The 27,947-nt window shown below is 40.6% G+C and overlaps 2 protein-coding genes across 2 annotated transcripts; both read left to right on the plus strand.

Moving 5' to 3' along the window:
- The first annotated feature begins 482 nt into the window (after positions 1-482).
- LOC146370718 (helix-loop-helix protein 1-like) lies at positions 483-2,365 on the plus strand. Its single transcript, XM_084908626.1, has 2 exons — positions 483-1,040; positions 1,563-2,365. The coding sequence occupies exon 2, from the start codon at positions 1,573-1,575 to the stop codon at positions 1,918-1,920; it is 348 nt and encodes a 115-aa protein (XP_084764752.1). The 5' UTR covers positions 483-1,040; positions 1,563-1,572; the 3' UTR covers positions 1,921-2,365.
- A 2,172-nt stretch (positions 2,366-4,537) lies between these two features.
- Positions 4,538-27,902, plus strand: LOC146370719 (vang-like protein 1). Its single transcript, XM_084908068.1, has 9 exons — positions 4,538-4,733; positions 10,220-10,469; positions 11,641-11,812; positions 17,981-18,409; positions 18,765-18,940; positions 20,222-20,355; positions 22,972-23,122; positions 24,018-24,252; positions 25,068-27,902. The coding sequence occupies exons 2-9, from the start codon at positions 10,399-10,401 to the stop codon at positions 25,326-25,328; spliced, it is 1,629 nt and encodes a 542-aa protein (XP_084764194.1). The 5' UTR covers positions 4,538-4,733; positions 10,220-10,398; the 3' UTR covers positions 25,329-27,902.
- Positions 27,903-27,947: the final 45 nt, after the last annotated feature.

Below are 27,947 nucleotides of genomic sequence, written 5' to 3' on the forward strand. Positions count from 1 at the left end.
CATCTCAATAACTTCACACGATCCAGTCGAGCATTTACTGTGCCATTTCTGACAGCGTCTGAGGAAACATTTTCCACTACCACAGAGGTGGAGGCTCAGTGGTGATTTACTCTGTGATTATGTTAGTAATGATTAGCGTTGACATTTCCAGAAATGAGCAGATCAAAATGTCATAGCCACAGCTCTGCAACTAGCACACTGGACCAGACGAGGTATAAAAAACAAAAACTAATCCTCAATATAAAAATAGATATTAATGCATGGTATGCATAACTTGCATGAAATTAGATTTTCATATGGATAAAATTAAAAACGCTTCCCCTCCTGAGTCCAAAGCAAGAGTTGTGCACACTGGTTTGCAGATCCACAGCTTTCTACCAGCAATCTTGTCACATTCTAATTCTCCAGTTTCACAAATATGACTCAGTCTTGCATCAGGTCAAGGCTATTACAGCAGATATTCCACCGGCTTTTTGATTTCCTTCTGTGTAGACCCAGGTGCTCACTTGACCTTCTGCTAATAAGAGCCAGGGAAATGTGACGTCACTAGCAGAAGTTTTCGTCAAGTGGACCTTAAATTTAGTGGACTGGATTTAACCTTTCAAACGAACCGTCTGCAAAAACAAATCTCATAAAACAGGGCGGGGACGCAGGCAGGTTTTATTTTTACCTGCTGGTTAATAAAAGCGAAAGAAGACAGCGTCATCCGTTTTGCTTGTCGTCTCTGAGCTCCGTGTAGTAAGACGAGAGTGTCTAATCCTGCGCACAGACAGGCGCGGAAGCATAGGGGAGGTGGGGGGTGAAGAAGACCAAAAAATGCTGCTGCTGAATGGAGCCATACAACAGTGACAGTGTGGTGGAAGGGAAAGACGAGGTGGGCTGATTTTTACTCCACTTCAAGTCCAGTTTTCAGCTATTTTTCTCCACTCGGGTAAATCAAGAGTCAGAGACCATGAAGGCTGCTGGCGAGATAACTTTACCTGCAGCTTAAATATTTGATATTGCTGAATGAGATGAAACCTTCTCCTCGAATGCACAAGGTAAGTTCAGCCTTGTTTTTTGTTTCCACTGTCGTTACTCCAAGGTCTTCTGCGCGTTTTTCGTTTTTTTCTTTTGTTTTTTTGTTTGGTTCGTCGAAATCTGCAAGAAAGTTGAAACATTACCAGATAAAAACACAAACAATCCGATGTTCCTCTTGCACACTCTTCTACATATAGATATTATCTTCAGGAAATATATCATAAATGTGTGCTATTCTTATTATACCAGTTGTTTTTTGCAAAAACAAACAAGGGCTGCTTCGCTTTGTTTTCTTGTCTTGATGTTTCAGTACCTCGGACAGCGTCGCTATAGTGGCAATACTACAGATTCTCCACTGAAGGGCAGCAGGAGTCTCTCATATCCCTGCATTTGTTCCTAATTGCCATTTAATGAGGAATAGCCAGAAGAAAATAAAATGTTTTCAGATTTGCATCCATGATTTGTGCATGTTTTATAGAATTACAGTATTGCCTCAGTTTCATTTGCCTAGTAGTATTTTTTTATTCTATTTTTTTTAACAGAGGTTTTGATATGATGCTCAGCGGTGATCATCAGGAGTCTAATCTCCCCTGGGGACACACGGACACCCTTCTGGACTCCCTCGGTGCGCAGTGTGGGTCCATGCCGGTCGGAACCCAGGATGGAGAGGCCAAAGCGCGTTCCAAGGAGGAGAAGAGGCGCAAGAGGCGCGCCACAGCCAAATATCGATCTGCGCATGCCACCAGGGAACGGGTCCGTGTCGTAGCCTTCAATGTGGCCTTTGCAGAACTAAGGAAACTGCTCCCAACGCTCCCGCCAGACAAAAAGTTGTCCAAGATTGAAATCTTGCGACTCGCGATTTGTTACATCTCATATCTCGACCACGTGCTGGACATTTAGGACAAGTGTGGCAGTGCGTATCCAGCCACTAAAGAACAAGGGATATGGGGAATCCCTGGTCTGTATCCTAATGGAATACCACGCTGACATTATTATTGCATGATGATGTTTCATTATGAGGATGAGCTGCAGCACTGGAGACTTAACATCCCTACACAGCAAACTCTCTAGTGTTAATTTAACACTGGAGATTTTGCTGTGTAGAAGCACCCGAAGAATGGAGAATATTTTGGGACCTTCTCTATATCACATATTGCATTTTGTTTATTATTCACTAACTTATGGAAACATTATCATGCTTGGGGTTGGTTCTTATTCCACCAAGTTTTAAAGAAACTTATATAATATAATATGTAACTGTAAAACACTCGTGTGCTCTGTGTTCCTTATTCTAATGGCAGCTGGAATTTCATTTCAAATCAAATTTGCTTAAAATAAACAGTAAAAAGGCTCATCTTGTTTTTTCAAATTCATCTTGTAATATTTTTGAATCCGGAAGAGTTCAGAAACAACAAAGTTTCACCAAAATGCTGAGAAATAAATGTGAGTTTATATTTTCTTTTAGAGGGTTGTTTGTAGCGTTTGTAAAGAAGTTGACACCTCTGTCTTAGTCATGGGTAAACAAACACACAGGTCTAATTTCTGGGCATTCAAAAACAGATTTCCGAACATTTCAAGGTTCTGACATTCTGCCCAAATACCGGATGACATCAGGATGTAGCTTTCAGCTCACTCGCCCCTGTGGTTTTCCTCTCCATTAGTCTGAGGCTGCCTGCGCTCCTCCTGTCGTCCATTTATGCGAATCTGTAATGTGGCCCATGGGGCTCGAGGTATTGTTCGTGTCCACTCCAGCAGCAAGAGCGAGAGTCCTTTGTGCATGCAGCACATTACACGCACTGGTCTACACACTGAACACAATGCTTCTGAGAATACAGGGAACACGGGGCTCAGCTTAATGTCAGATTTCGGGGCAAATAGGGCAAAGAAGCATAAACTTTGTGTGTGTTTAGAGATGTTGGTTAAATGGTGAAACAAGGGCTTATTGATCACACACAGAATTTTGATACAATATATTTAATGTAATTATAAGTTTAATGCAATTCCTCCTGCACATGCATTCGAATTTGAGTTTGTAAATTTCAGAATTCATTCCAGTTTATTTTTCCTTGAAAGGAGCAACGTCGCCCTCTGCTGGCCTTTTAGAGAACTACATATACGGTAAGCGGTTTCTTCGTGGTGTGATGTCAGTTTTTAAAATATGGTTATTGAGCAGGCCCAAATACATCTTTTGTTATCATATTATATAGATCATATTTGACATCATAGTTGTCATACGGGGTTTGAGTATCTTGAGCTATTGAGAAATGTTTGTATAACAAGATATCTCAAGAGGTTCTGCAGCACCTGGAGATTCCTCAATAGCATATTCTTTAATTACCGTGTAATCCATGTAGAAAAAGTCTCGCCATAAGGGAAATTCAGCCTGTCGAAGATGTGATGCATTTAAAAACCCAAGAGAGAAACAACTAAATGTGTCTCCTGTCAACTGCTGTGTTCAAGGTCAGGAGTTAAGTAAAAACTAGCACCATTGCGTTGTGTTTTATTGATTACTGCTATTGTTGTGCAGGGGATCAAGAAAATCTCACTTTTTTTCAGATTGCAAAGTTGGTTCTTTTAATAACAGTGAAAAGTGGCATGTTCCCTTCTACATTTGGTCTCTGTCACTTAACCTGTGATGGAATTTCCTCTGGCAATTTACCCACTACAGAGCCCACAGACAGTTTCTGTCTGCAGAGATCAGAGGTGAGGCGCCAGGGCCCTGGAAGTGTCAGCTATGACACCAGAACCTCAAACTATTATAGAAATTGCATCCCTGGTATGACACTAATGAGATGACACAATCAGGTGCAGGTGTTAAGCCCCTATTAACCCTACCTTTAAGCCTTCTTTCTTCTACAATTAATATCATGTGTTAAGCTGATGTGTTGCAAAAGCAAGTCCATACAAGTTAATTAAAGATAAGGACAAAGTATGAGATGAATTAACAAAGGTCTCACCATGATCATAGTTAAACAGATCCAACCCTTATCTTCAGAGTAATGGCCATCCTTACGGGTTGCTCATCATAGGTAAAATAACTGAAATGGTTCTGGGTGGATATTTCTGGATATTTCTTTAATTCTGTTATGCTATTAAAGACACCCTTAAAATGTAGTCCTGTTCTTAGCAATCTGTCAGTTTCCCCATCAAAATCTTCAGTCTTTAATTTGCAACGTTTTCACAGAGACGTGTAGTATAAAAAAGTGCATATACTATACTATATACTGTGTTCAGTTGCACAGCGAAACATGACTGGCTTCAAACGCATCTATCAATAATGACAAAATAATAATAATTGTTATTTTAGTCGACAGGTTAAATATAGGATCGTTTAGGCGGGGCTTATTCTTTTCATTTTCTAATTAGAGAAGTTCCACGTGAGCTTCTTCGTGAAAAAATGTCAAGTTAAGTAGGAAATCACATTTAGACATCAGTTACACTCACTGACGGCCCTGACCTTTCTACAGCAGTCGTAAAGGACGACCTCTTGCGGGCCAGAGCGGAAAATACTCATTGTAACGCGCTGTAAAAGCGTGCTGTACACCCATGCTGCCTCCCTTTCTGGTCCTGCGAACCACAATGGCCAGGATCCTGTGAGCTGCCTCTCCGTGCAGACGCGCCTCACAGCAGCAGGAACAGCTGCAGCTCCTCGGCGGCAGATTCGCTGACACCGACACGCAGGTGAAGGAATATGAAACGCTTCTGAGATAAAGGTAGGTAAACGAATCCACGGCTGTGATGTTCATCACACCGGGTATTGGCTGCCCTTGCCAAAAAAAATCCGGAGATACACCAGCACGCAGGAATCACTGATGAAGTTCAATGCTGCCGTCGTGGGAAAATGGTTTCCTTTTCGCCAGACAGATGCAGCCACATAACCCGAATTTATCTGGAGCTCATGACTTTCCTTTTTATTTCTATTACATTAGTATCGCTTTTTATGTAAGCATATTATTTGAGCCGATCATCCAGATTGCATGGTTTATTTGAAGTGATTTAGTCTTGTGTGGTTAATGGGGTTCAGGGCGAGACTGAAAGGAGATCTGCTGTAACAGAAGCTGCAGCTGTGTAATAGAGAAGTGGCTCCCCTTGTTCTGTGCGACCTAGTAGCCTTTATATTAAAAGCGGGGTTGGAGATGTCTCCATCAGCAGCAGCAGCTGTCTGGAGAGCACACAGCTGGATGAGGTGTTAACTGTGACTGGAGCAGCTTCACGTGTCGTCTCTCTCTGTCTGTCAGAGTCATGATGCTGCAGCGAAGCCGTGTAGCACCTACAGTTATTTATTATTGAGCAGTGTTGATGGGTCCTGTGCAGAGAGCCTGAGGACACTGCCAGCCTGGGAACCCTCCCTGAATAGATGAGTCAACCCATGGAAGCTATCAGTTCTTCCCATGGATGATCAAAAGTGATGTTGGCAAGGCTTTGGCCTTTGTTCTCCTTTAAATGTGCCCGACAGGGCAGTGTGTCAGAAGTGCAACGAGAACTGGAGCTACCTTTAGGCTAAAGAGAGGTAATGGAGGAGCATGGGGTAGTGCGCAATATATTACAGTGTAGTTTACAGTTGTGCATTTGGAGACATAAAGGGCCTGCACTTAAAGTAGGAATGTACTGAGGTATCTCTTCAACAGCCCTCTCAGCCCGCACCACCCTCCTCTCCCTCCCTCTCTTCTTCTACTGTACTTCTGTTTAATTCCACATGAGCGGATCAGAGGGGACTAAAGTTTGCATTCCAGAGAACTGTGTCAGGTCTTAACTTTCTCCTTTTACAATGGGCAGCAGGGTGGGAGTAGCTATATCCAGTCACTGAAAGGTCACAGGTTTGCTTCTGCAAATACTTGTGGAAAAATACACAGGAACACACTCCTGATCACGTCAGATATCCTGGCAGTGAGGGGCACAAAATAAGAAGAAAAAAAAGGGGGGTGTTTCTAAGGGAGTGTCATGACTTGCATATTTGACTCAGTTCTATATGTGATTTTAGCCCAGTGGTAATGTAATATGTTAATGAGCAGCTGTTCCTCTGGGTTATCTGTAGTCCACGAAAGGATTTAAGATATTAACCACTATATATTACACGGGCTCACACTCTGTCACCCTTTGTTTGATTTCAGAGAGGTTTCACACAGCCTAGTGGACTGTGTTATTCCTGTGCATGTGTGGACTTGTTGTTTCTGCTGCCATTTTAAAAGAATGCATTTAAAACAGTAATATAATATACACCTTGGTTGTTTCAGGTCCTAAAATGTGGCTTTTGGCTTGTTTTTATATGGCAGTAAATGAAATATTTTTGGCATTTGCTCTCAATTCCGGCAAACCAGTGATCTGATATAACAGTGAATCAATAATGAAATGGGTTTAGCTTATACTAAGCTAAGATGAGGCTCTAATATACCTACTGTGTGTTAGGTATTGATCCATAAGTGAGACAACATTGATATCGACCCATATGTCTTCTTACAAGTAAATAAGATGACATTTACCCATGCCGGTGGCCGATATTTATCTGTAGTGTCACATTAATTTCGCAAAGATCTCGTGATGAATATCTGAAACACCTTAAAACATATGATTACCTTCCAAAAAACATATTTACATTGGCATTTAAATGTGCTTAAACTGCGGTTTTGAACATCTGTATTGATATCCATCCAGAAATCTACTATCCACTGTATATTTGAACAGTAGATGGGAGTTTTGTAGTTTGTTTGCCTTGAAGCTGCAAAACAGCTGATACAAGAAATTCATCAGATTACCAGCTGCTGTATCTGGAAGATTATGGCATAATGCTACCGGGGCAGGGTGCACATCAAGGAAGGAAGGCATGAAAGCTAATAGGTGTGAGGGAGGGCACAGATGCCATGGTAACCAGGCCTCAGCATGTGCCCTGGTTGAGCTATGAGACTCATCTGTGCCATTTCATTTGCCAGCACTGCATTGGATACCTTAATGGAATCTCAATGCCACACCCCTCCTTCTCAGCTCAGTTTAGAGGGCAAATTACTATACAGTCAAAATCTCACGTTATACTTCAACGAGCCCCACGCTTATTTGTTGCAAGACTAAAGTGTGCTTATGCCTTGTCTTTATAATAGGAGTAAAAAATTACTCAATAAGAGCATAAGAGCGGGTGTGCGTGCACCCCTGAGCCTGACCATTTGTAATTACAGTAGCTCCCACTGTGCATCAGCCTCGTTCCACTAAACAAACACCCTAACGAATGTTTGCTTTACATTAGTGTCAGTTTCTGCCTTGGTGAATCCCTTCTCGGTGCAGCCAACCAGAACGGTCTGCAGTGATGCAACTGTGCTTCACTGCAGAGTCAATTTTCCGCACAGGCTCCCTCTCAGAGGAGTACTGCATTTTTGGGACAGTCTCGGAAGAAGCTCAGACAGGCGCACGTCTCTAATGCGCGTTGTTATCCCCGCATGTTTCATTCATAGTTATCGTTGGCTTGTAACTGATAGTTTTTCTTACCCCGTGGCTGCGATTTTCCACATGGCCTGGTTCACTGTGCCTCTTCATGCTCGTCCTGTGGATGAGTGGCTTCTCAGTGGGATCCCTGTGCCCCACATACCACTGCCACGCGCCCAGAGATCAGCACTCAGGGGGTTAATGGCTTTTATTCAAATCACCAGGCGGGATTCGGTTAACCACGCGAGTGACGGGTGTGATGGAAGGCTATTGTTTCCTCTTTATGCCCTCTCACTGTGCCTCACCCCAACGTCACTCTCACATACACACTTAAGTGCATCCACAAATTTAGGCCCAGCAGGGCAGATTGATTACTGCTGTTAGATGGAGCCTCCTGCCTCCAGTGTTGCCAAGGTAACAGTGGATGCTCCGGATGTGGGTTACAGATGAGACATATGACAATCCTGTTAAAAGTCAGGCTTGTGTTTAAAATTTGATACTGCACCACTGACTTTGATTCTGTGAGTAGCATGTTACAGTGTGTTCAAGTGCATTATTTATTGACGTTCTCTGTAAGTGCTGCTCTGCCTTGTTCAACATTATGTTCCCTCAGCGTTCTTCAGCTTCCACTGATGCAGTCACTCTCTGAGAAATTGCACTTTTTTGTCACTGGGGCATCATTTTGCATCAGGTTGGTTCATCCCAACTTAAACTGACACTTCATCCCAAAATCGAATTTACATAATAATCCTCTGGGCTGTGGTGTCATCAAGATTTATGGGAGCTGTGGATAAATGTCCACTTGTTCTTGAATGAATTGAAACTGACTAGCACTTGCTAAGCACTATCTCTTTCAAACTGCTCAAAATAATCCTAAAACTTTGCCACGAGTAGTTTATGTAAGACAGACATTTCCACGGTTGATGTCTAAAGTAATAAAAGACACTACAGTCTTGCACTAGTTTCAACTGCTTCCTTATTCACAGGGGGTTAGCACAGCAGGTAGCTCCATATGTTTGCTTTGGCAGAGTTTCTGCACTGGATGCACTTCCCCACGCAGCCCCAAAAGGGTTCTCCCAGAATCAAACTAGGGATTTTTTTTTATGTATTCAGGCAAACATGTAACCCACTACACTATGGAGCCAGTCTACAGCCCAAAGAACAACAATATAGATTGTATTTATCTGACAAAATTCTTTAGGTTGTAATATTAATCTTACAGACTTTATATGTACTGTATAACATTTTTAATGGAATAGGCAGCTGAGGGAAATAAAAACCATTTAAACCCTCTTAATGGAAATCTGCTGCACAGCAGTGTCTTCTCTTAACCCTTCAGAATACGATCTCTGGAGCATTCACATCCTAATATGCTGAATGGGCTGTTTTGGTGTTAGTATGCATCATTTGCTGTAGAGATAACAAATAGCCTGTAAGTGATGGGAAGAATAGTCTCAGCTGGTAAATTGAGATGGTGATGGGGAAGTTGACTGGCAGGTGGTTGTCAGGACAACAGCTGGGAGACAGACAGGGTTGAGATTGAGGTCTAAATGAATGGTCATGCTTGGTGAGAGATCGTCATGCATACATCACACATTTGTTTCACAGGAAGTGAGTCTGGCAGATTCAGCTCCTGATAATAATGGCAGGATGGAGAGAGTTCTCTTTTCCAAATCACTGGCTATCAAATAAAATGCAGTTATTATGAGATCAATTATAGTACAGATTAGAACTAAATGATCTACCTGAATGTGCTCTTTTTATGTGAATATGCAGGTTTTATCTATATTGTACGTCTATACTGTACGTTAACAAAGGCAATGTTTTATTTAAAAATACTTGGGTTTTGGGGTTTTTTAGCCTCTTCTATTACTGAAGGTTTTTTTTTTTTTTTTTAAGAATGTAACTGAAAGAAAACCTAATCCTAATGAGTGTTAAGAGCTCATACAAGTGGGCATTTTTAACATTAACATGGGACATTCATTATTTTCTGTTTTGTTACCTGCACCTCTTAATGTATGTCTGTGCCATTCCATATTTTTTATACAACCTTAATGTTTTTGTTTCTCCTGAGATGCATAATTATGTTTTTTGGGGGGGTGGTTTACAAGCGAGACCAAGCCAAAACGGCAGTATTTAGGCACACGCCATAAAAACACGCATCCACACAGAAATAAAATGAGACTTGTAAAAAGACAGAAAGACTGTGTAAAAGCTTCTTCATGAAACATGTTTTATATGTGGCATTTGAATGGCTGGATTTAAGTCAGAGTTTCCAAATAAAGTGCGTCTTGTAAATAATTCCAAGCAGAGGGTACAAAATGCACTTTTTCCAAGTTCAGGGCAAACTTATAACGACTGCAGAGGAAAGGTTTTTGGTTTGGGGTTTTGGTTTTTGGTTTTTTGCATGTTTGCTTGTCTTTGAGACACATTAGCGAGATAGGAAAATATTGGGGGAGATAGTAGGGCGTGGCATGCTGTAAAAATTGAACTGGGAGCGCTGCTGTTAAGAGGATGTTGTAACACATGTAGTATGTGTGCTGAATATCAAGTTAGATTGGAATAAATATCCCAGGTTAATACATTAATCATAGATAATCTGAAGTATATGCCCACAACACAGCAGAGCACAATGGCTAATATATTAATCTGTCTGCTTTGTAAATGTGTTGAATGATGAGAATCAGAGATGCAGAAGCTTTTCTTGTACATCTAATGCTCTGTTTGTTTGATGTCGCGAGCAAGCCTTGGTGCATCCTTCATACTGTGCTATTTATCTGTCCCTCAGGTCAATGTGGTCACTGAAGCCGCAATCAAAGATAGTTGTCATTCGTCGTGGATTTTTGAAGCCTGTCTCTATAGCAACCCATTTGTCCTCCTGAGCGCTGCTGCCAAGTTACCCTCTCTGCCACACGGCAAGTCTCTCCTCATCCCCCTGTCCAATCACCGTCTCTGAACTGCGTCGGTATGGACACGGAGTCGACCCACTCTGGCTACTCCTATCACTCCAGTCGCTCCGGGAGATCAAACCGGCATGGGTATGTTTCCTGTCTGTCGTCAGCCTTTCCATCTGACTGTCTGCTTCTCTGCTGTATCTGTCTAACCGGCACTCCCATGACAGGAATTTGTTTCTTCCAGATCACATGCTGTATCCCACTCCCTGGCTTTTTTGTGTTTTTTTGTTTTTTTTACTGGAATGCCTTCAGTGAACATTTTGTAGCTTTGTTTGTCTTCCGTTTGAGTGGGCCACATGTTGGTTGTGAAATAATGAGGCGAGAAACTGCAGAGAGAGAACAAGCGAGAGATTGAGACTGACAGAGCTTGTGGATTAGGGTCGTCACAGCTGAGCGGTTCTAACCTATTTCAGTGATTGAGTCTGTGTGCTCTGCAAACAAGAGAATCATTTGTTTATCTCCCCCCTCATTCCTGATGCCTATAATTGTCTGCTGGAGTATTAATGCACTTCACTGTTTACGAGCTTTGATTAATGAGAAACCGTCAAATTATTTTCTTGATTTTTGATTAATAAAGAATTAACAACTTATTTTATAAAATGTCAGGAGCTGATAAAAAACCTCTGCTCACAAGGTCCAGAAGCCAAAGATTGTCCAATAAGGAGTCCAAACCTCACAAATATTAAGAACAATTATTAAGTAAGAAGCACATTTTCACATTTTAGAAACTGGAATTTTTGTCTTCTTGGACTCACCTTAAACAAATAATCATCAAGAATAAACTATAAAACATTTTGGCTCATTATTTTTGTTGATATAAATTAATGAGCTTATTGTCTCAGCTCTTATTTTGTGTGTATGTTGATGATATGGTACTTATCCCAAGCTGAATCATTTTAATGAATGGAAAATAGGGACCTGAAATGGTTGTTTAATTTACATTTCTGTTAAAGAAATTATATAGACATGTATAGTGATCATTATTTTATTGTTTCAGTCTTTCAAAACGGGAGAGTTACATTTTTATGACAGTGTAGAACAAGTGTGAAAATTGTTCTGGACTGTTGATTCAAAATAATTAGTAAATTGTGATAGCTTTGTTCAAAGTAGCAGTCAAATCATTTCCATTTTAATTAGTAAAGAATAATGATCGAATAACGATATGTTAGGCTCCAGTTTCAGTCTTATATATCGGTACATTTTTCCTGTTGTATTATCCCAGTGGTCACCATGTGTGCTTGTTCTCACTTTCCAGAGATCGAAGCCGTGAGCGACACAAAGCCAGCAGCAGTAAAGACAGCAGCCGCTCGGAGAGATCTGTGGTCATCAATCCCCCCGACACCCCTTCCCAAGACTCCCCAGTTCATAACGGAGAACCGCTGCCTGGAGAGCCCACACCTGCAGCAGAACAAGGAGATGAGGCGCAGGTATTGGAGTAACTCTAAACTGAAAACTGACAGCAACAGTGAAACTGTGAAAGATGCACATTGTTTTGTAGGAAAGCACACTAAAACTGCAGCTAGTATCAGTTTCCTTCAGAAAAAGCAAGACCCAGTAATCCATGCATGAACTTTGCGTCCCGACCTTATAAACTCGCCCTCGCACAGCTGGCTGACCGACACATGATAGGCTAACAATGGCAACAAGGGATCCGATAGGTCAGAGGATTAGCATCTCTCTTATAGGCCTGGGTGGATTTGTACAGACAGTGTTTCGTTACTGTGTGAGTGTGTGTGTGTGCCTACATACTGACTGTAATGCCTAATGGCTTTGAAATCAAGGCATAGTATAGCATCAAAAAGCTGATTTTGCTGCTACAAGCAAAATAGGTTTGTGTATACACAAAATGATGCGTTATGAGGCTTAAAATGCAGGGCAGATATTTAACTAAGGCTTCAAGGATTAAAGATTCATTAGAGTATAATACTGTGTGGATATTTAGGAGTTATTTCTTTCTTGCAGAAATTATTGGCTATTTTGGGAACATCTACTTGCCATTTTGTAGTGCTGTTCTAATTCTGAACTGTCCTCCACTACACACAGTGCTTTAAAATCATCACAATGTACACTAGATCCATGCACTGAGACCACCATGCATTGCGGTCCCTCTGCTGCTAGAACAGGAGTAGTCAAACGTTGAGTTAATGCGATTTCTTTCCATGCTGACAGTGCCTGGTGAGCGTAATACGCCTCAGGCATCTAAACCTTATGCGTCCTCCTGTCTCTGAGCAACAGGATTTCAAAAAAATTACTATTAAAACATCTTCTGGAACCGCGTTTCAGACTGTATATTAGCAATATGGATATGTGAAATATTGCCCCAAAGCTATAACCAGATGTGGCTAATGCTGCTTTTAAAAGAATATATTAGTTTAATCCCTACATTGTGTTATTTACAATTAATATCACAAAATCTTAGGTTTCCACATCCTGGCATTTTTTTAAGTGGCAGAAAAAAGCTTCCATATAGATGTGCATGGATTATAGATTTGTGTGTTTTATGTTAAAGTGAGTGAGAGATCTCAGTTACAGCTTCTACATATCTGTAAACAGCAATGTTATGTGGTACTGATTGGGATAATTAGGAATATCCCTAAACAGCATAAACAGCATTATATCCAACTGGTTTCTGAAATATATCAACAGCTTTCACCAAACAAGCACAATCTGAACAAGACATGAATGAGGAGACTGATACCCACCTCCTGTCTGCATGTAGATAGCAATTGGTTGGTTTGGCTTAGCAGAAAACAAGAGTGCTTTTATTAGCCAAGTGATAGCCTGGAGTGTGACCTCCTGTGGTCTTATCATCACTGTGAGATTGCAACTCCTTGTTTTACATTTAAGCTTTTCTAGAAGCTTCACATAGGAGAAAAATATATATAAATATATATAAATATGTCTTTATGCTAAGCTAACTGCCACCTGAATAAAATTATTTTCCAAAATATTAGGGTATTCCTTTAAATGCAGAGAATCGCACAAACTGTACTGAAAGATAAAATGAGCTTAAAGTAGAAGCAGAAACGAAGAAAATGAGAGAGATAAAGAAAGCACCTTCTTCCCTGAAGACGAGTTAAAGATATTGCTAGCCTGGGGCTGCCTTTACAGTGTCTTTGACCCACTTGAAATACATAGTAACCCAAAATGAGTGCATTTTTCATTGGCTTATTGTGCAACTTGCATGCTTAAAATAGCTGCAGAAAAGCATTGTATCAGTAGTGCAAGCTACCTTGACAAAATATACTTTCCTAATATTAGCAACATTTAATGTGACTGGAAAATAAACATGCGTTCAACCTGACTTTCTGACCATGTTGGAGAAGTCTGACCTATTTTGCTATCTCTGCTCAGCATCCCCTTTTGGCTGGAAAGGCACATTCCACACTGGCATGTGATTGTCAGCTCCTAGCCTGCATCCATTGTTAGCAGTGTAAGGTAATCTGCCATTGTACTGCAGTACCCCTGCAGACGGTTGTGTCCGCACACCATACACCAGTGGCAGCACCAGCATTACCGCAAACACCGTCAACCACGGTGTACTCCAACCCATGCTTTTTAGAGCAGCTTTGTCAGATGGCGGAGCCGCATATTAACACTAACTAGTCTCCAGTGCAGAGGAAACATTCTCACAGACTGGGATTAGCATTAGCATCCGGCCAAACGCCACTTGGAGGAAAGCTGATATGAATAATCCTCCATGTTTACACGCATGCCTGTGACATAAGGATACGGTCTTGGAGCACAGTGTGTGTGTGTGTGTGTGTGTCTGTGTAAGAGTGAGTCACTGAGAATCTGTTACTGAGACTGGCCATGCTGCTTTGTTAGACACTGTGACTCTGTGCCAAGAGGGAGCAGTTTCAATTTCCTCACAGTGTTAGCTCTAGCAACACCATAGCGTATGGTAGTCTCGCTTTATAAACTTGTTTGTTTGCCCTTTTTCTTAAATACTCACCTACTCACAGCTACTACACCAGCAATGCATGTAATGTGGGGTAAAAACACAAAAGCTCCTACTCCCAAAAGGAATGCAGTAAATTTAAGGAAACCTGGCAGGCGTTTGAAGCTTTTTTGTGTGTGTCTCACAAAGCCTATTTTAACCTTCACCCAAGCTAGTGCTGCTCAGCAATTAGGCTGTGTAGCTGACAGACTGTTTTCTGTGTTGTGTAGCATAATCCATATTCACCCTCTGCCAGATAAAAAGACTAAAACACTGCCAAGGGAGCAGGCGGCAGTCATGCCCTTCCGCTCTTGCTTTTATAACCTTCCCTGTGTCAATCTCTCCTGGTTTCTTTCTCTTTCTGATCTGATTAGTTAGCATTAATCTTCAGCATGAATCCACTGAGACTTAATGATAGGTATTAGCAGTATATTAGCTCACTCAATAATGCTCCGTTTTCTCCCTCTAAATGACACATTAGCATGAAAGCCTTTGCAGTAGGATCCTTAGGATGAATGAAATGTTTCAGTCATGCATTTCGCATATAGAATATAAAATGCATATGCTTAAGTGGTTAGTGCACTAAGACACACTTGGCCAACACATTTTAATCTCTTACCCGCAACTGCACTTCAATGTCTAAATAAGTGGAAAATAAAACAGAGTAAATCTCTACAAATAAAAACAAAGCTGTGCCTCTTAGCCAACAGGTGAAGAGGAGGTGCACAGACAGTCTGGTCTCTGTTTGTGATCTGTTTCCTCCTGTTCTCTGTGATCACAAAGGGTTCAAAGAAATTGTTTGGCATTTTGGGAAATAAGCTTTTCTTTTCTTGTTTTTGCAGAGAGCTGCATGAGAAGATCAGTCAAGCACCCAGTGTTGAAAAAGTACTGCACAAACCTCTTTTATCCATACTTTTCCTCATTTGTTCTTTTCCTTTCAAAATGTTAACACAAGTTACTCTATATATTGCTTTTGATTGTAAATATTAAAGGTAGAGGCTGTTCACCAGAACACAAAACATGCATACAGCACAAGTATGAAAAATGACAAATTCTGAGCTAAGTCTTAATCCCATAAGCCCGTGATTAGCCAGTACCCTTGATTCCATTAAAATTGTCATCTTTTTTACAGCCGAGCATTTCTCAAGTGTGCCAGAAGAGGTTTATTTTGAAACTTTCAGAATTATGACTGAAAGACTAACATTCTTGAGTTTATAAGAAAAACACCAGATTAGTGAGATTAGAGAATAACAATGAGAGAAAATTGGACACTAGCTAAGTGACTACTCAGCATCTGTGTTCAAACAGGAAGATGTTGTTTCTGTGTTCCTAATTGTTCATTTGTCACAGTGGAACGCGGGATGACATTGATTGTTCACAGATGCAGGTTGGTGAGTGGGGGGTTGGCTTAAGAAAGAAACTAAGGGGGAAAAAAGAAGACGTGTGGGCTGAATATAAATGAGATCTGGCACTAAATGAAGCTGATGTTACACCTATGGTGCACAGCTGACCTCTCGTTTCTCACATTAGTCTGGCAAACACACACTCAGGACGCCAGCCCAACCTCTCCTCTCTCTGCTCATAACCTGCTGCCATCCCTCTGTGGCATTGCCCCCCTCTTCTCTGATCATGCTCATTCATCTTCTGGCTCCCGTTGGCATCCTCCTCCACCTCCTCCTCCTCCTCCAGCAAGGCTAAGCTAATTGGCTGTGAGCCGTGCTGGAGAAGCAAAATTCATATTTATATTAGAATTTGTAAAATATGCAAAGTAAGTCAGATTTCCAGCGGGGTTCACTTAGGCTTCTTTTAACTTTAATAGACTGGAAAGGATCTTGCATATAGTTGGAATCACAAGCTCTAGACAGGTGAAGAGTATATGACAACGAGCTGTGCTGCTAACAGCAGCTCCATGAGGCTCATGTGGCTTCAGTGTGGATCTAAGCACTGTTTGATGGTGCTTAGGTGGATGTGTGCGCACACGTGTGTGAAGCCAGGGTGGCTTATCTGTTCAGCTTGTCAATTTTCCAGCCGTCATCTCTCTCGCTGCAGCTGCTGCTCCTTTGATTGGTTGTCGGGAGGTACAATGCAGTGACACTCTGGAGCACAATGAATGGCTAATTACATGAATTAATGGCAGGCAAACAAAAATAAATGTCTCTTTAGAGTAGACTTGTCACTAATTTATTCTCTTTGTGTCTCTTTGTCGAAAATATTTATGCTCAAAATGACCACGGTAGTTAAGAAGAAGAAAAAAACAGACTAATTTGTGATGATGGGCATGGAAAGCTTTGGCTTATGCTGTGTGTGTGTGCTTTTGCTTGCATGCACATCCTGTCATCCTTTATTACTTCAAACAGAATTTAAAAGGCTTGCCATTATATTGACTTGCTCAAAAAGAAAAAAAATTAAGGATGTGCTGCATTCATGGTGCATAGACTCTGTGGGGCGTTTGTGGGCCAAGAAAGGAGTCAGTGGGAAAATGGAAGCACTATCTGTCTGATTCACATTCATCATTTGACTCTGGTTTTTCAACTTATGTTATTTTATGGGACCAGGTTTTGACATATTAGTCTCATAAATTTGTTTGGTGTCCAAAGCATTAAACAAAATCCATTTTAAAGATCTACTCAGTGGATAAACAGTGAACCAAAGGATTGTGTGAATCTTATGAAATAGTAAACCCACATATACCCAAATCTGTTTTCCCCCTTTGGCTCTCCACAGCATTTTTAGTGTCTTTCAGCTCATTTCTGCTCTATCCATGGAAGGATCCATCAAACATTTTGATGTTGGATGATATGCAATATTTTGTTGTTTGAACAAATATTGAAGACACCCCATTATTATGGTTGAAAAAAAAAAGTGTGAATGTGGTGGCAGTGTCTGCTTGATGTCCTCTGTGTACATTAGTTGTGGACATGAGAGTGATGCATCTTTTTATCACTGACAAAACAAACAAGAACATTAGTTGTACTAGTCTGTGTACCTGATGTCTCAGCTAACTGTCAATCAAAAGTTGGTGTAATAACAAACAAAGACGCGTGCACTTACAATATTATAAATATTTCTTAGGTCAGTAAAAGAGGGACTGACAGTTTCACAATGTTGCTGTTTTGCTAGTGTTTGCTGGGATGTTGTTTATGAAGCTGATGAACCCAGTGTATCTACCTAGCACCACAAACAAATCAATTCATACAGCTTGGACATATTTTTGGGGAGTTTTGCTTCTGTACCACCACCACCACACTGGATTTTAAGTCAAATCATCAAGATGTGTTCAAAGTGCAGACTTTTAGTTGTAAATTTAGGGGTTTAACAAAAGTATTGTTTAGTAGTTTTAGCCATTGTTATGCATATATGCATCATTTTTACTTTTGAACCTCTGACAGTGGTGGACTTTGAGTAAAAATGGCTGTAACTCTTTTTGTTAAACCCCTTAAATTAAAAAAGAAGGCCTGAAATTTATCATATCTTTAATTAAAATTCCAGTTTTGGTGTATAGAGGCAAACTTCCCAAGACTTTTGCAGTCTTTTAATAAATGACCTGAAATAGGTAAATAATTTAATTGACAGCATACACAATACAGCAGACCCAAATGTACATCTGTGGCATGAAACCCAGATTTCCTTCATGTATTCCTTTACATCCTTTCAGGATGATAACTGGGGAGAAACCACCACCGCTGTCACAGGAACGTCAGAGCTCAGTGTTTCCCAGGAGGAGGTGGTGGGCCTGGGGAAAGGAATACAAGACCGGACCCAAGGCTTTCGCCGTTACCTTCCCTTGGCTGTGGGCTCATGCGTGGGGCTGCTGGTGCTCGCCACGCCCTTGGTGTTCCTGCTTCTACCAGCAGTAATGTGGCCCGACAGGCTGCAGGTCTGTGGTGCAGCCTGCGAGGGGCTCTTCCTCTCCATTTCCTTCAAGCTCCTCATCCTCCTGGTAGCTGTTTGGGCCTTGTTTCTCCGACCCAGCCGGGCCTGCCTGCCAAGAGTGTGTGTGTATCGTGCCTTCCTCATCACACTCACACTCCTGCTCACTATGTCTTATTGGCTCTTCTATGGGGTCCGGATCCTTGATGCTCAGGTGGATTTGAGATGTATTTAATTTATTTATGTATTTATTTATGTATTTTCTTAATTTTACACATTAAGCAGTCATCAGTCAATCTTTTTAGAGCATTTAACAAATAGTTAACATGCAAAGAGTTTATTTCCTTTATTGCTTTAATGGTGTTAAATGGCTCTTAGATAAAGGTTGATTTATTCGGTTTTTGGGACATATTGTTTGTGTTTTTTATGGTATGTTGTTTGCATGTAGCCGAGTATTAGTTCAATCTAATTCATTTAGTCTTAAATAAAGCTGTAATTTGTTTGTTTGTTTTAAGCTTTTATCTAATGAGAAGGAAAGTTTAATTAAGCCCATGATGTGGTCCAAGCAGGATGAGGATTACCACGGCATCGTCCAGTTTGCTGTGTCCCTCGTGGACTCCCAGCTGTTTGTTCACTACCTGGCAGTCGTACTTCTGGAACTCCGCCAACTCCAGCCCTGCTACAGCGTGTGTGTCATCCGCTCCACAGATGGAGAGACTCGTCACTACAACATAGGACAGCTCAGGTGAGCATGCTGCAGTTGCACCATTTTAGCTTTGTGTGTCTTTCCTAAAGCAAACACAAGGCTGACCGACATAGATAAGTTTCACACTTTCGCATGCGGATATAACCTTTCTGTACTGTGCACAGTAAGTACACAACGGTGCTCAGCCACACTCTCCTTGTTGATGTATTTGTGTAATTGGAAGCTTGTGGCCACAGGGAAGACAGGCACAGGCAGTAATTGAGTTACTCTACGGTGACCTCGGCTAGTGTGCTATTCTAGGAGTTCAGAAAGGAGAGATGAGAAAAAGCGACTCGTCATATGACTGTCTTTGGTTCTTCTTTGGACAAGTTTATTTCTATGACAGGACTAGGAGACATTAGTATTTATGCTTGTGTAATGAGGCTAACAGTTTAATGGGTTAATAATGGGCGTTCTTCCGATTCCTAATTTGTGGAATGGTAAACAAGAGGTTAGGACCTGCAGAGGAGAAAGAAAAGGATTCATACTGCATTAACTGTTTCCAATAATTTATATGGCTTACTTGGTTGTGGCGGCTTACGTGGTGACACTGTAAATGGCTTCATGTGAGGTCAGTTGAGTCTTCATTGGTTGAAGATGACAAATTGAATTGTCGATGACTCAATTCTCAGCAGTTCACGTGGTACAGTGCTGCAGCTTGTATAAAGGCTGAGTCCCTCTTAACTCTTTACCCCCCACTTGGATGCCTACTAGCAGTAAGCCTTTTTTTTCTCTTTGCTGAACTGAGTGAACTGAGAGCTACTAAAACCTGTTCTGACAGTCGTCGAACCACGTCTTTTTTTACATATATTGAGGTGTCTTTAACTTTACAAGAGAGGTCGCTAAATGTCTTTATGGGGGGAAAGAATTAAAATCTTTCTCTGTCAAATAAAGTCAAAATAAAATCTTTAAAATAAGAAGCCGGGGATGAGGGATTATAAAGTAGTGAGCTCACCAGACCTCAGTAGCCTGCTCATCTTTTGTCAGATGCTTGCACTGAGGCATAAAACAACAGATTCTCCCACTGAACTGTCGGCGAATGAGGTGCATCGTTGGTAATGTAGATGCAAAAGTTTGGCCAGTAAGAGGATTTTATTAAATAAAATAGAGCATATCTGTGCTAATGTTTGTTCTCAAATTGTTTTATTGAATTTCTAAATGATGGCATTATCTTGTAATTCAATCACTGTTTAGTGGGCTGTTCGTTCACCAGATTCAGGGGGATTATATACTGTCTTGTACTGTTTTTAAGTTTTCTCTTTTCTCTCTTGCCTCACACAGCATTCAAAGGGCCGCTCTGTCCATTTTGGAGTATTACTACAGAGATTTTCCACTCCATAACCCGGCCCTTCTCTCTGCTTCCAAACACCGAGCTGCCAAACACCTGGCTGGGTTAAAGGTCTACAATGTAGACGGTTAGTTGCCTCATATGTCCCAATTATTTATTTTTTTCCTGTACTACACTTCTCAAATAAATTAATGGAACACTCTGGAAATACATCACATCTCAATGGGGGGGAAAGCTATACTGACATGGACTGGGTAGTGTGTTAGGAAATAAAAGATAACACATCGTTTGATGAAAATGAAAATTATCAACCTACAGAAGGCTGAATAAAAGTTTCAAAGAAAAGCATGCTGCAGGCTAGTCCTTTTGCCAAAATGACATTGCAGAATGGAACTCAGTAGTTTGTTTGTACCCTGCATGCCTGATAACACTGGGGCATGTTCCTAATGAGAGGAAAGAGATGATGTCCTGGGGATTTCCTCCCAGATCTGGACCATAGCATCACTGAGCTCTTGGACAGTGAGGTGCAACCTGGTGATGTTTGATGGACTGAAATATGATGTCACAGAGGTGCTCTATTGTGTTCTTTAGGTCAGGGTAGCATGGGGGCCAGTCAACGGTATAAATTTCTTCATTGTCCAGGAAATGCCAGCATACTCTTGGCACATGGGGCTGGACATTGTAGTGCTCCAGGAGGAATCCAGCAACCACTGCACCAGCACAGGGTTTGACAGGATTTCACCCCAATAACTGGTAGCAGTCATGGCCCATTGCCTAGCCTGTAAAATACGTTTTTTATGTTGGAGAGCTTATTGAACCATCAAATAATAATTACATTTTAATTTCCATATATGAATTTTCATTTGTATCATATTTGCTACATCTGGCTTTTTTTTTTAAATTGCTTAAAAATATATTAGGTTTTTCACGTAGAAACATCGGGTCCTCAGGATGCCCTTCTGAAGTCTGTTTCTGATTGGTCAGACACATTGGTTGGACATTTTCACACCATACCCTGCTGGAGATCATTTTGCAGCTGTGGCAGTGTTCATCCTGTTCCTTCTTAAAAATAGGAGAAGAAATTAACAACAGGTGCACCTGCTATTAATTTCATTAACACCAAAGCAGCTCAAACTGATTAACAACCCGCCCTGCTAATCAACTAGACTTGATGCTACACTCGCATAAAAAGTGTTCCTTTAATTTATTTGTGCGCCGCATGTAATATTTCTGCTGATGTCCCTTGGTTTATACCGTTACTTTCCCTTGTTTTAACTGTCTTCTCCTCGTTCTGCTTGCTGTGATACTCTGGTTTCAATGAGCAGCTTTGAAAAACAAACTGAGAACATACCGTTTTGACAGTAAATACAGATAAAAGCCCACACCATCACAGGGAGACACTAATTTCACGCTTCAGTCGTGAAGCGTCACTCTGAAGCCTCCCTCTCTGACATAATGCATATATTGAATTTGCAGGGGAAAAAAGCACTCTTCTAAATGCTACAATTTTCTTGATATATTACTTCCTTGCACACATCCTGTAATGCCACATATCACACTCTTTCCTGGAGTTAAAAGGGTCTTCCACTCAACACCTATTAATCTCCCACTGGCTGCGCAGCGCTGGATTTGTTGATGTATAAAGCAGGGATGCAATGTTGGATACCGTGCCCTCACAGTGCTTTTCATCCACCCCACCCCCTCTCCTATCAAAGTGCAATGGAAGGGTCTCTAGGCGGCCGTGGAATTCCAAGCCTTAAATAATTCATCAGTGTAACGCTCATTTCTCACATACTCCCACATCTCTCCTTCCTCCTGCTCACACTGTCTCCAGCTCCAGCTCGTTCTTTCCCCTTTCTTTCCCATCGTCAACTCCCACACAACTCCCTCACGCTATATCAGTCAGTCACTCTTCTCATTGTACAAACAGTACAAATATGTAGGGCAGGATGTATAAGGATGTTTACTCATATTTTCATTGGAAAGTATCTACAGTGCTTCTTCTGCAAATGATCTGACTGCATTTTCTCCACAGTACTCACACTGGGAGGATTTTTCATCCATATTTCATCACTAAATTCAGTTTCTCTTTCTCACCTGCACGCACAAGCGTAAACACACACCCATGCAGATCAGATTAATAATTTATATCCTTGTCTGACCTGCAGCATTTACCATCTATAACCACCCCCAGATTTAGTGATCTTCATGAATATGGACCAGATCTTACTCCGCCTCAGTGACACCACAGGATCTCTAATATACTGCTATATAAGCCCCATTAGTTTTATGAGTTTGCCACACAAACCAGTAAATTCACACATGGTCTTTGATGTGTAAAATAATGAATATTTAATCCAGACCCCCAATAAAAAGGTTTCTGCATCATAGAGTGTGTGTAGAAATGTGGATGCTTCCAGTGGAAATTGCCTCTTTTCTCAGTGCTAAAATTAAGAATGTTTTGTGATTCAGACTGGCGACACGACCCAGATAACTATCAAACCTTTCTCACAGTTAAGTGGAGGATAAAATGGGAATAATACTGGCTGGGAAGGTCGATTTACAGCTGTTTTACACCACTAATAATAAGATCTGAATTTGTCCTTCAATATGAGTTTTCCCTCAATCATTCAGATTGAGATACTGTCCATTAATCACTGGTGGGGGACTGGCCCGTTAAAGACTGCCCTCCCAGGTCAGGCTGATTTAACCAATTTACTACTGTCCTTTCTTTCTGATACAGCCCCAGGGAATGCAGCAGGGGCTCAGCCAAGTAATGGAAATCAGTCACGGGCTATGGTTACAGCTGCCGGCAAACGTAAAGACAGCGCCCACAATGAGCTGTACTACGAGGAAGCCGACTATGAAAGAAGAGTCCGTAAACGTAGAGCCAGGTGAGTCATGGGAGCAAAGTGTCACACTGTTACAGTGGCTTAATAATTCTGCATTAAATCTGTACCACAGTTATTCTGTAACTTACGCTGTAGCCACATATGCACATCCCTAGAAATGCAACCACAGCACATGTTAATGCCAGCCCATTGGAAACTTTAATGGCCCGTTTACCTCTATGTGTTTCTGGCTACTTCTTCTTGGGAAGAAAATAAATCAACTTGAAGAGAAAAACCCTACCACCAACTACTGTTTTGGAAGCAACAGAGGCACAACAGGACTGTTATAAATCTAGTGTTAGCCACTTGCACATGGTTTGTCGTAGGTTCCACATAGATTCCGCACAGAAGTAGAAATCAAACTTGTGAAGCTGCACATACTGGGATGGCTGGTGCATGCACATGTGTAGTTAAAAAAAATTGTCAAGAGGACTAGGCTTGTGAGAAAGCACTTAGCTATGCACGTTATTATGTAAACTTGATGGCTAAAAAACTGCATGCCACTTTCAGGCAAAACTCAAATTCTGCAACACTTTCATAGTAGCACAAGTTGAATGTTGTCTCCTTCATTCAAAAGCTACAAGAGCAGCATGTCTAATTATCACTTCATATACAGAAAAATGATAATATTCTTCTATTATTAAATATTTATAAAAATACATTTTAAAAATCATTGCTTAAAATCGCCTGCTTCATATTGCTGAAGTGTTGTTCTCTCTTGGGCCATGTATGATAAAAAACTGTATGGAAAGTCCTCTGCAGTACGTTTAAATACCTTTACTTTAACTGATATATACGTCTGCAGTTTCGTTTAATCTGTCTTAACATTAGGGTGCTGCTTAATGATCAGTAAAAACAACTGTATATAGCCAAATGCAATGTGATATTTCTCTGTCAGGCTGGTAGTTGCTGTTGAGGAGGCCTTCACACATGTCCGCCGCATGAAGAAAGAAGATGAGCGTGCAACACCGTCTGACATTATGGATGTGCGAGAGGCAGCTCTGGCTATATTTCCTTCTATGGCTCGGGCCCTGCAGAAGTACCTCCGCACCACCAGGAGGCAACACTGCCACAGCATGGAGAGCATCCAGAAGCATCTTGCTTTCTGCCTGGTCAATAACATGAGTCCTAAGGTCAGCTTTTAATTTGTCATAACAGCAGATTTGTTGTCAATAGCTTTACACTAAGGCAGTGTTTACCAAGAGGTGTAACTTATGACAAAAGGATAGCAGAAAGAGTGAAAGGGAAGGTTTACAAGATGATAATGAGATCTGCTGTGATGAAGTGGAGATGGTGACACTAACAAACAGGAGTTGGAGCTAGAGGTAAGAGATCAAGAGGTTTGAAGACAAAAACTTGTGCAGAGGAGGGATAGTGGATGTACTGGAGAAAGATGATGTTGAAGATTGAGCTATCATGAGGAAAACAGGAAGTTCACAGAGAAGATTTATGGATGTATTGAAGGAGGAAATGCAGAGGAGAATGCAAAGGGTGGGGTGATATGGGTATGGGTGATATGAGTTGGAAGAAAGGCTGTAATGACATTCATTTTTATGTCTAACAAGCTGTGACTCAAACTGAGTAAATAACATCAGCTATCAGACAGAAAGTAAATGGAAGCATTACTTAATCGTGTCACGTCAGTGAAAAGAGGTTTTATTAGTTTTGTATGCATTCTTTGCTAAATCCCCCTTGTGCATCCATTTAATTTCAGTTTTATTGATTAATTTATTTATTATCATATGATGAAACTAAAATAGGGGCAAGCTGTCATTCAAGAAGGGCCATGAGGTCAACTTTTATTGGTTCACTGACATTAGAAATGGTTTCATCGGTCAGGAGATTGTTAATAAATTGAGTTAATCTTGCCATATAGATGTTATCCCAAGTTTTGTCTTTTTTCATTGTGGGTACTTTGATATAATCAGCTGCTTCTCTGTGTGCGTAGGCCTTCCTTGAGGCTTATCTCGTGCCTGGTCCAACCCTGCAGTACGGCCCCGAGCGCTGGATGGCTGATCAGTGGACCTTAGTGAGCGAAGCGTCTGTGACCAGCGGCATTAAACAGGGGACAGAGTTCCTTCTGAAGTGTCTCGACTTTAGCTTAGCCATCACCATCAAGAGCATCCCTTATATCCGACTGACCGAAGAGTACATCGATCCCAAGTCGCACAAGTTTTTACTGTTGCTCCAATCAGAAACTTCTGTTTAACAGTGGCAGAGTGGACGAGCGCTGCTGCTCTGGACTTGCAGAACTGTTGCAGTTATCCAACTGAATTTTTTCAAGAAATATCTTTTTGTACTGTTTTTTGTACCTATGTTTATGTAGTTTTCTCACATATAGAGTATTTATGTCTTTGTCTTTGTCCCAGGAGTCTTGAAAGATGATAAAAGACACAAAATGAGGAGAAATGCACTGAAATGTTCTCTGTCGTGACATTTGCAGAACACAGTTCAGTTATGTCTCTATGCACTACAGATGACCCTCACAAACGTTTAGCTTCCTTTACGTGCATGTGCCGGTGCGTGCCTGCATAGGAGCGTTTGAGATTTTAAGAATGCAAATGTGTGCGTTAGTGTGGCTTTTATCGTAGTGTACACTGGGGTCTGTCTCTCTCCAAGACATTTAATATAAACTGAACCTCTCTTTTTTGTCAGTCTAAGCAGTTATTATTTAATTGTCTTGTATTGGAAATGTATGTACAGTATTTATACGTGAATAATACTTTATCCCTACAGACTTTTTATACCAAAATCATGTATCACTTGAATGATTTTTTTTTATCATTTCAAACATTTTTTTTACCCTGTCTGTCTGCGATGTACTTGTTACGATAATTGGACTGTAGATAGACATGTTTGTAGTTGTCAGATCATTCAAAGAAGTCTCATGTACTAAAAAAAGCAGAGGAAGAAGACTGCCAAAATCATAAATAAATTGATTTGTTAAACATAGTAATTAATATTAAAAAAAAAATTAAAATAGGCCTTCATTTATAAAAAGGTGTCATAAATTAGAATTTCTGTACTTAGCTGATGAGAGACAGCTAGGTTTGTTGTGTCCTGGCATTGATCAACCAATCGGATGGGCCATGTATTTGCACAGTGAAGCAGAAATTATAAAAAGAATTAAAGCAGATAAATATAGAAACCTGACTGTCCTACTGTGGGAGCGATGGAGCCTGTCCCAGCTCCAATACCTAAATAAAGAAACTAATATCCATTAAAAAAAATGTTATACCACCTATCCAATCCAGAGTTGTGCGGATGGCTACACCTGAATACTGTTAGGATATTTCATGTTTCATCTTTCCCTCTTTCTTTCTCCCTTTTCTTTTCCCCAGTGAAGTCTGTCCCGTGTTCAGCAAATGAAAATAAAATAAACAATAAAAGCAAAGGTGACTCAAATAGACCAATACAGCAAGGCTGGGATGGTCCAGTTGGTAAAGTAAATCCGTTGGGCATCTTTCTTTGCCTTTAGACAACAATTCTCATGGCAAAAGAACCAAACGGGACAGGCAAAAAAAAAAGATATTTCATGTGTATTCTTTAAGCCTTTTGTATTCATAAGGCTTGTGATTTTACCAAAATAATATGTATTTAATAAAAGTAAAAGTTAATATGACACACAAAAGTAAATAAATTGGAAAACTGTTATCATTCATAATTCATTAAAAAAATCAATTTATTTTAAATATTTTCATGCATTTAAATATGTATTTATTTTTGATTTTGCCAGTTGCAGTCTTCAATAAACGCTACTTACACTACAACTGCATACAGACAGTTTAGTCCGTAATTAGCAAAGGAACTTATCTTAATGCTTGTTATGTGTGTGTAAGTGTGTGCAGTGTGCGCTGATCCGACGTGTAAACCAGCAGAATATTATTTGGACAGGTTATGGAAATCACATTTCAAGTTAAAATTTTACCCACTGCTGTATTATTTCAAAACATATGGCCCTGATTTTCATCTCGATTTGTGTTTTTTATTATGGCTCCATGTAATGTAAATCTTGTTGGCCAGTGTCCTATAATCAGCCGCAAGCTTAATGCAACACACAACCTAAAGGATTACCTAAAATCAGATTTCTGAAGAATTTCAAAACATTAAGTACTTTATGTACAAAATGAATCGCTCACTCCAAAATTCATATTGCATTATTTCATGCTGCAAGCATTCAAGAATTAAAAAAACAAACAAAAAAACAATAGTAATAACTTACTGTGAACAGCTCAACTCAGTATCAGTATTTGTGCTGCCAGTATTGGACATCAGGGTGTCTCACTACTGCCACCTGCCTACAACTACTGGAACACTGTTCTAGGCATCAGCTGTTAATGAGTGAGGATATTTGATGTGTATTTTTTAAACTTTTTCTACTTATAAGGCTTGATGTGTTGTAAGTTTATATTTACAAGAGTGTTACTGTGCTTACAGAGGGTGTAGTTTTGTTTTGGACTCTTTAGGGGTGTTGGTGGTTGTAAATACCTTCTTTTGTACGACTACACACGTGCCTGGTTTGACATATTTAGGATGTGCTCAGCATACATGTGCGGTTTTTCAAGTTTGTGTGTTTCAGCATATGTGTGTGAGAAAGAAACTGAGTAAAACAGAAAAGAAGAAAACACAGAGATCGCTTTCCCAAATGTCCAAATGTGATGCAGCTGAGAGGTCGTGAGTTGCCCCCGTCTCCTTTTATACAGCATAACATTGAACATTAATGCAGCGGTGTCAAAGTCACATTTGTACAAAAAATAAAATAAAATAAAAATGAAGAAATAAATATTTGTACTGATGTTTTCAGGGAATTTGATTGTTGTTCTACTTC

Source organism: Perissodus microlepis, chromosome 16 (genome assembly GCF_051167445.1).
Source record: "Perissodus microlepis isolate ML-2025 ecotype Zambia chromosome 16, ASM5116744v1, whole genome shotgun sequence".
Classification (NCBI taxonomy): Eukaryota; Metazoa; Chordata; class Actinopteri; order Cichliformes; family Cichlidae; genus Perissodus; species Perissodus microlepis.

Coding starts and splice junctions, on each gene's coding strand:
- LOC146370718 (XM_084908626.1), top strand. CDS start 1,573: ATGATGCTCAGCGGTGATCATCAGGAGTCTAATCTCCCCTGGGGACAC.
- LOC146370719 (XM_084908068.1), top strand. CDS start 10,399: ATGGACACGGAGTCGACCCACTCTGGCTACTCCTATCACTCCAGTCGC. Junction 10,470..11,640: donor GGGAGATCAAACCGGCATGG/GTATGTTTCCTG, acceptor CTCACTTTCCAG/AGATCGAAGCCGTGAGCGAC. Junction 18,410..18,764: donor TCCGGATCCTTGATGCTCAG/GTGGATTTGAGA, acceptor TGGTCCAAGCAG/GATGAGGATTACCACGGCAT.